At 40.0% G+C, this 9,199-nt stretch overlaps 1 protein-coding gene across 1 annotated transcript in view; it reads right to left on the reverse strand.

The window, feature by feature from the left end:
• ube2e3 (ubiquitin-conjugating enzyme E2E 3 (UBC4/5 homolog, yeast)) overlaps window positions 1-8,973 on the reverse strand; it is a 37,974-nt gene extending 29,001 nt beyond the window's left edge. The window contains exons 1-3 of the mRNA XM_057336668.1: window positions 8,305-8,973; window positions 7,053-7,259; window positions 5,941-5,991 (exon numbers count right to left, since the gene is read on the reverse strand). Of these exons, the coding sequence (XP_057192651.1) occupies window positions 5,941-5,991; window positions 7,053-7,252 (251 nt within the window). The 5' untranslated portion in view covers window positions 7,253-7,259; window positions 8,305-8,973. The remainder of the gene's footprint in view (window positions 1-5,940; window positions 5,992-7,052; window positions 7,260-8,304) is intronic.
• Between the last annotated feature and the right edge of the window lie 226 nt (window positions 8,974-9,199).

A 9,199-nucleotide genomic window follows, 5' to 3' on the forward strand; every position in this document is an offset into this window, starting at 1 on the left:
TACTCGGAATGCCTCAGCAGCACGAGGGCTCTGGACCTGCGTCGTGCACAGTTTCCTTTCATTGTCCTCGCGTCTTTATTTAGCCGTAATGAAGGGGAGTTACCGCAGCGGTCTGCTGTAATGACAACAATGAGGAGAGAGCGTTACGTAGCAGAGGCTTAAAAGGTCTGAACTCGGTTTGTAATGGGCCTTTTTATTTGTGTAAATATCATAATGGTTTAAGGGATTTTCTTAAGGAATTGTTCACCAAATTGTTCTTTTTTTAGTGAAACACAAAGGAGGTACGTACTGGTTGATATTTTCTCATACTATAATGGCAACTGTTGAAATTAGGGATGCATGAATTAATTATCAGCCATATCGGTATCGGTCAATAAATGGTCATTTTTAATGTTATCGGTAGATAATACAATTTAGGCCGATATATTATAGCCGATAAATTATGAATCATTTCCTCTGGTTGAACCACTTCAGCTGCACGCTGCTCACAGTTAAATCCAGTACAGTATTGTGTTTCTGTCATGATCATTCACTTACTACTTTTAGCAAAACATTGTTGATGTAGTACAGTATGTATATTCATGAATGTGTAAATTATAGGAACAAAAGCATATTGTTTGAAGCCTATTGCTGTCTGAATGCTTTCTGTCTTGAGACCAGACTTGTGGCTACTGAGAACACTTTTCTGAGTTGCACTGGAAGAAAATCTTTAATTTCTTTGTTTATTAAAAAACATTTTACCAGAAAAGTGTAAAAGTTAAAGAATCATTAACTAGTGAAGTAGGCTTAGTACGTGGTTTTTAGGGGGGGGAAGAGAACTAATGGTTACCTTGTTTTCTTCAGACAATGTTTTCAAATAAAAGCAGTTGTCCACTTTTTGCCTTTTGTTTCAGCCTCAGACATTTTTATATTATTATTTAGATACTGTACATTGGCCAATATATCGGTTATCGGCTTCCAATGTTGAAGAATTATCAGTTAACGTTATCAGCCAAAATGTACATATTGGTGCATCCCTAGTTAAAATAAATATTCCTTATGAAAATTAACAATGGTTTCATGTTTTTTTCCACATTGTTAACCATTTATATAACCATGGTTTTACAAAAAAAACTATGTCCACTGTTAATGTTAATTTTAGGTATCATGGTTTAACTACAGAGACCATGGTTTTTGGGTTTCATTTTAATAAGGGACAAAAAAAAAACATGAAGGAAATCCAATTGTCTTGAGCACAATATTTAAGCCATCTGAATATGCACGTACATAAAAAAGAGGCATATCCAAATACTGAAGGGGGTTATTTACTAATAAATAAATATTAGTTGCACAAACTGTCTGTATTGTTTGAGCATCTGATTCACAACACGCCCACAAATATACCCATACATCATTCAACACCTGTAGATGACTTTCTTCTGTGGAAAACAAAAGAAGATATTTTGAGAAATGATTCAGAGGTTTTGTGTCCATACAATGGAAGTCAATGGGGCACAATTCTTTTGGCTACCAACGTTCTTCAAAATATCTTCTTTTACATTCCGCATGGAAAAAAATCATGAGTGAGTGAGTAAACAATGAAATAATTTTTTCAAACCTAAACACTTACTGTGTGGCTTAGTATAAACAGCGATAAAACTGTGGGGCAGCTAGCAGACAAAAGTAAAAAAGACAATGGCTTCTGTTCTACTCTGCTGTCTGATTTTCAGCCCAGGCCTGAAATTTGATCTTATTGTTTCAATATCCGATGGAGTGAGATAAAAAGACAGAGTATAAAATCTACAGCAGTGGCCAGAATGAAAAATCAATGAAGAATACAAAGCAAACAACACTCCAGGTTAATAGACGAATTTATCTAAAGCGGACGGATGGATTCACACGGCGGATAGTTGCGCATGGTTGCGTCAGAGCACTGCTAAACACCTTCGTTCAGGGCCGCTGACACGTTCAACAAGCCCGACACTGTCATTGTGGAGGGGTCACAGAAACGCAACACCTAAAACAAGACTACAACAACAGCAGCACGACAGGGACCATGAAAACAGAATTCTTAAATAAGTTAGAGTGTTAAAAATGAGGCTCAATATGGCATCTCAATCCTCTGAGGAATTCCATCAGGAAGACTTCTGCCTTTCTTCAGAAATCACACTTAAAGGAGTAGTTCACCTTCAAAATGAAAATTCTGTCATCGTTTACTCACCCTCTTGTCATTTCAAACCTGTATGACTTTCTTTCTTCCACAGAACACAAAAGAAGATATTTTGAAGAATGTTGTTAACAGCCTCCCCATTCACTTGCATTGGTTACAATAGAAGTGAATGGGGGCTGTGCTGTTCTGTTACCAACATTTTTCAAAATATCTTTTTTGTGTTCTGCCTAAGAAAGAATGTCATACAGGTTTGAAATGACAAGAGGGTGAGAAAATGATGACAGAATTTTCATTTTGAAGGTGAACTACTCCTTTAAAGGGACAGTCCACACAAAAATGAAAATTCTGTCATCATTTATTTACCCTCATGACATGCAAAACCTGTATATGACTCTTTCTTCTGTGGAAGACAAAAGAAGGTATTTTGAAAAATGTTGGTAACAAAAAAAAACAGTTGGTCCCCACTGGCATTAGTTTTGTGTCCATCCAAAAGAAGTCAATGGGGACCAGACATTTTGGTAAATGTCTGGGAATCTCAGTGAATCAGTTCTTTTGAACTGTTTGGATAAATAAATAGAACTTCAGGAATTTATGTCATCACTACATAAAAACCCCATATCAAATTTTACATGCGTTTATGTTTTACTAATGCCAAAAATAAAAGAAGGTTTAATGGATATTTCGCATAAAAATATAAACGTTGCCATCATTTATTCACCCTCGTGTCATTTTCTTTCCTCTGTGGAACATAAAAGAAAAAATCTGGAGAGAATGGTTTTGTGTCCAAACAATGGAAGTCAATGTTGTCAGCGTTCTTCAAAATATTTGAAGAGTTTGGTTCCAAAATGAGATAAAAAAATTTAAAAATCTTATTTTCTATTATGTCATCATGTTTTTATTGTGTTTTCTTGTGTTAGTTAGTTTTTTTTTTTTGTGATTATGGCTTAAATCAAAACAAACCAACTGCAGTTTGATTGATATTAATTGGAATGCACAATAAAAAAACATGATTCTCCTCAAACACACACACACAAACGCTGGTTATTAAGAGCCTTGGGGTAATTATTTACAACATGTTACGTTTTCCACAAACGTGACAGTTTAAACAGCGAACAGCAGTTGAACGTACACAGTGGTCATTGTTTATCTCATCAAATTTCTCTAATCTACCCACAAGCAGCTACGCTGAAATGATAGCGTTGAATAATTTTTGCTTTCTTTTCGCCTATCGCTTCCTCTTTCTGCCTGTTCAGCACGGCCGCGAGGCTTCAACTGGTACTCATCATTCATCTTAAGAGGCAATCTAAATTTTACTGTTTATTTTTATGAAGACATGCAAATCCGTGCTAAGAGAAGCCGGCCTTTTGCTCCACGGCATGAATTTTAATAGATTGCTTAAAAACGCAGAGCGCACTCCACGTTGCGGTTAAATATCTGCTCCTTAAGAAGAATCTGGTTGTAAATCACAGTGACATGGTAAGTGGTCGGACAGAAAATTCTGAGAAAACGCAGAGGGTCGGGCGGCACCTGAGAGTTAAAGTACTTTGAATGTTTCCCCGGATAAATTAATCAGCATAACCATTTTCCTCTTTAGTCCTGCTGGAACATGTCGTTTCAACACGTCAGCGTAACTGCGCCTGCCTAAACAGTTATTACAACAGCAGCGTGAAACCGGCGACAAAAGCGTGAAGTTTACACACCACTGCTGCATCAATCTCTGAGGAAGAAAAGCCAAAACGAAAAACGAAACTAGCGCTTTTTCTGAATAAATAAATAAAAACAGTCTCATTATTTACTCCCCCCATGTCACGTTTTCTCATCTTATAAAACAAAGGAGTTTTTTTACGCTACATTTTTCAGAGGAATTAAAGAATATGTTTCTCACACTAACATGTATGACATCAAAATACTTATAGTCAGATTCCTACTTTTGTACTTGGAATGGCATGAGTAAATATTGATAGAATTTTCATATTTTTATAACCTATTTCTTCAAATCCCAGACGTACCATAACGAAAAAAATCCAAATATGCATTGATCCAATGCGATATGATGCACTACCAACAAATCAGTTTAATATGTCAGTCTCCAGGTAAACCGTGCTCAAGGGAAATGCTCTCGGAGAAAAGAACCAGTCGGAGAGCGTTATGGGATAAACATCTCAGCCTGCTGAACTGTGTGGTTGCACACAACACGCCATAAAAGCCACGAAATCCATGCATTGTCAATTACCATTATCAGCATCTTCGACTCGCGGCTTGAAGCCGCTGAATTGATCTCACGGCTGGCAGAGCACACACCGTTCTGCGGTCTCTCCATACAACCTGGCATTTTCATTTCTCATCATGTCATTTAAACATCTCGTACACCTTCAAAAATCTCTCTGGGTTGCAATGAAACTGAGTGATCTTGTAAAGAGCCAGTGTGTGTGTGTGAATGTAGTGTCACTTAGGCATGAGCTGTCAACTGAGCTGGGATCAGCTGTTTGAGGTCTTCATGAATTGACATGGATCAAACGAATGTGATTTATTCAATGTCTGCTTTCGGACATTGGACTTGCATTCGGCTTTATCTGATGTTGGGTAACTGAGACACTTTAAGTTCACAAAAAACATCAAGGCCAAAGCATTTGTTTGCATGGCAGGTAGAAGATTATTTGGAGGGTTTAGATTTCTCTCGCATCCTCCATTTCGAGAAACATTATATGACAACCTCAGAAAAATGATACAGATAAATGCAATCTCAGCTCTCGGAATGGGTGAATCTCAAAACCCCAAAAGTGTGTTCAGGTCACAATTCCTCCGATTTTTACATTGTGGCAAGCATTTTTTTTATAAGGATTTATTTTGGGCCTTTTGCCTTTATTAGTTTAGTAGGAAAGAGAGGACAGGAAGCGAAGTGGGTGAGAGAGGGGGTGAGATCGGGAAAGGGCCACGAACCGGGACTCAAACTCACCAGGAGCACAATAGCGACATATGTCGTAGCACTAACCACAAGGTTATTGGCTCCAACGCGATATTTTTTAACTATGTTTTTTTTTATTGTTGTAATTCCCATTATTCTTGATACTTGTTGTAAATACATTCACGTTTCAAATTAACACACATTAAACCAGTACAGCAAAACGTATTACTATGCATTGCATAAATATAAAAAACACAATTTTTTACACAAAATTTAATTCGTTTTTAATTTAGGCGTGAAATGCAAACGAAACATGACTGACAAGCTTTGTAACCCACATGACATCTAAATAAAACAGAATAGAATCCACAAATAGGAATGCATCTGAACCCTGCCAATACCACTGAAAGCAAAAAACAAACACGTCAAGACCGTTACGAACACTACCAACAAGACCAATCTATCAAATCAAAGGACTTGTAAAATACCCCGAAACAACTGCAGTTCTTTACAAAACACACACACATAAGAGCTACAGAGGGAATTTTAAAAGCTCCCTCATCTTGTTCTGGCATCTCTAGGTCAGCTCATTAAAACAGATGGGGGTTCAGCAGTAAGTTCAGCATGAGGATGAGAAATCAAAGCCATATGCTTAGGAGCAGCATCTGCCGTATTATTAAAAACACAACAGCGCCCAGACCACAGGAACATCAATAACAATAATGCCCCTGGAGAAAAAACACTATCCTTCCTAACTCTTTGAAGGCGTCCAAAGCAAGTCCATCAGTATAAATTGTCGAGTGTGTACCACTCCAACAGTTGGTGCTTAAATCTTTTCAATAGTGATCCGTTTTCAAATAAGAGATGTGAACATCACGGCACATACCTGCAGTTGGGCGGCGGATCCAGAGTGATTTCTGCGAGCTCTTTCTGGATTCTGGGAGAGATAAGCGAGGAGGAGAGAGACGGGGAGAAAAAAAGAGAGAGATTGAGAAAGCTGTGAGAATTGCGAGCAGCCAGGGAATTACACTGCCCTCTACCTCAGCTGCGTTTACTGCACGGCTGGCTCTGCCTTCAGCACAGCTAACATGGCTGCTTCCTCTTTGTTCTCCGAGGCATAACCCGAATCCCATAACAGGAAAACTTTAGCGTGCTTCTTTCAGCCCCTGTCCATCGCACTCCGCTGATCTCCACCTCAGCTCAATTCCCGCTCCCCTCAGCTCCCAACCTGGCCCTCATCTACTAGTTTAGTCACTTTAAGCACAAAAGATTTTCTTTTAAAGCTTCTATGCAAATGAGGTGGAGGGAGGGGGTGTGCTTGGGCATATTTGACAAGAGCTTTAAAGCAGAGCTCGGGTGCTGTTACAAATGCATTATCAACAGCGTGTAAGGAGCCGGGGCAGGATTTTTGACATTTTCTATGAATAAATGTTTTTTGATCTGTCAATTCCACCCACATTTAGAGTCTGTGCAGTTGCGATCCGCACGGTTGACGTGGACTAAATAGTTGGGAGTTTGATTTTTTAGCGCCAAATCGATCACAATGCTTTTATGTTCAATTGTTAACCTACAAACTAACCTGGTTAAAATGGGAACCGTAATACGGACAGATGAGACCTCATTTTCGCTTCTCTTGTTCCTCGTAATAACTTCACACAGAAGTTCTGAAGTACTTTTTTCCCTGAACAAATCTCAGCTGAACTTTCGCTAAATCAAGACTTTGCTTCGTTGAAATATAAATTGATCATGAATCTGTGAGTTTCTTTGTACATGCAGTCAATGATCTAGGTTTAGTGTTTTTATATAAACCGCACGTGTCAAAACCGTTAACTGGCATGTTATGAAAAATAAACCTACCCTCAATGCACTAAAGCATTATATCTTAAATCATTATTACATTGCATCTTAAACATTTATCAGGCGCTTTAATGCCAAATGGCATTATTTATTTGATCTTTGAACCAAACCGTGCACAAAGGGTCTCTTTATCATATTTACCTCTTTGCACTGGAGGATAATTTGGCTGTTGTTTTGCTGGAGAGTTTGGTGGATTTCTTCTGCTGTTGTGGAGGCGTGGGCTGTTTTCTCTCTTCTTGTTCTTCTGGTTCTGGCACCGGAGGGTCTCTCTGATCTGCATCAGAACTACCACTGCTGGTGCTGGGACTTTCATCATCTGACCGTTGCCTTTCACTGGACATTTTCCACCTTTGTGAAGGACAACAACAAGTTCTGAAGCACTGGGATCACAGGACCGCGCGCATGCAAAAAGTCTCCGGGGGTTTAAGCAAATAGCACGTTTGCTCGGTGGTAACCCTGTAACCTCAACTCTTAAACCCTTAAGTTCCTGTACACAAACAGAACCGAGTCATATTGGATGCGCGTGCCAAGAGGGTAAGCAAACAAGATGAAATATCGCGTCTGCAAAAGGAAACTTCACTAGACTATCTCTGCATACAACCAATCGTCTCGAGAATCAAAACGAATCATTTGGACTCGAGAAAACACCCACGACTGAAGACGACCGCGATCCGATCCAATTACATCCAAACTGTTGTCATTCTGAAGGACAAACGTCCACGTTTTTACACGACACACACACAAAAACACGTCAACTTAATCCATCAGCGGGATGAGTCGATAGTATTTATAAATAGCGCGAACGGCAACATTGTTGCAAGCATTATGACGTTTCGCGCGGATACATTGTAGCAGTTTTGCGCTTGACGATACGAGCTGCCGCGTCCATCGCACGTTCACAAAACCCTCCTCCGCGAAAACATCTCGAGTTTTTCCTTCCCATCTGCCGAATAGGTGCAGTGACTGTCTGCAGCCGAGCTTACGAGAATAAACGACAAAAACGCACGAGGAGATTTCACGAGCTGCAAAGGAAAGCAATAATCGCACCTATTCGCAGCGAGGGGGGCTCGCCAGCGAGGCTAAATAAAACATTTCATGTCCACCCCCCTCCTTCACTTTGGTCGAAGAAGGCGATATCACGACCCTGATTGCGAGGAAAGATCGAGTCGTTCAGCGCACACGGGTTCCGATCGGATCTTTTCAAATCCTTTGTAAGCGCCGAGAGGTTTGTTATGGTAGGAGACACTCCAGTATCAGCATGGTGTACCAACTGATGCGTGAAGTCAGTTTCGACCTCCCTTCTCTTCAACGACAGACTAGAAAAACACCGCGAAAAGACGACGTTACCCCGCATAACCCGGACTCTACGAGACCCTTAGAGGTTCTTCTTTACCTTAGACGCGCTCCTGTCCTGATCTGGGGTGGTTCGGAGTGTTAAAAATCCAGTTGAAATGGAGCCGGGAAGACGACGGTCTCCGGCCGAGCTGTGAACATTGGAGAGTAGGAAGGAGAGGAGGCGCTGCACTTTTGGTCGGAACCGACGGGTGGCGCTGTACTTCGAGTGCGCGAGAGGAGCTCGGCATGTGTGTTTTATGCTTTCCATATCATAGGATTTTCAAAGACAACATTTGAAATTTCATTTGAGTTGGAAGAATTGGCTTGGAGAATATGGGGATGCATTACAATGGGAGGTATATACCAGCGAGGAGGACAAAAACGCGTGACAATCGAGTTTCCTTTTGAGCACGAGCGTTTGAATAGATGTTTGTAGATGTTGTTTGTGAGGACTCTGTGGTGAAAGATCAGCTCTTGGAAACTTTGTGTGTGGGTGAGAAGTTTGCCTGGAATTCCAGTGCAGGTGGGAGTCCCTGTACAGCAGTGCATGGCTTGCTGCATGACTTACTGCATGACTTCTGTTGTTATTGGTCTATAATGTTATATAGCGTCGGCTATACTGTCTCACTGTACAATTTATGCTGTATGACATTTATATATTCAGTGGTCTATTCCTCTATATTATAATGCAAGACTTCCCTGTTGTCAGAACTGTTATAGTCTATTGTGTTGCCTACTGACACGGCTGTGTGGCACTTGTGGTCTATATTTCTCTATAGTATATACTGCATGTCATCTCTGTTGTCAGGTCTGCACTGATATATAGTGTTAGCTATACTGATTGAATTTATTATTATGCATTTCTTTGCAGTATGTGCTGTATGGCATGTATATGCCATATAGTGTATATCCATATTGCATGCCATCTCTATCGTCATGGGTTACTTTAGTAT

This window comes from Triplophysa rosa, linkage group LG6, assembly GCF_024868665.1.
Source record: "Triplophysa rosa linkage group LG6, Trosa_1v2, whole genome shotgun sequence".
NCBI classification, from domain to species: domain Eukaryota; kingdom Metazoa; phylum Chordata; class Actinopteri; order Cypriniformes; family Nemacheilidae; genus Triplophysa; species Triplophysa rosa.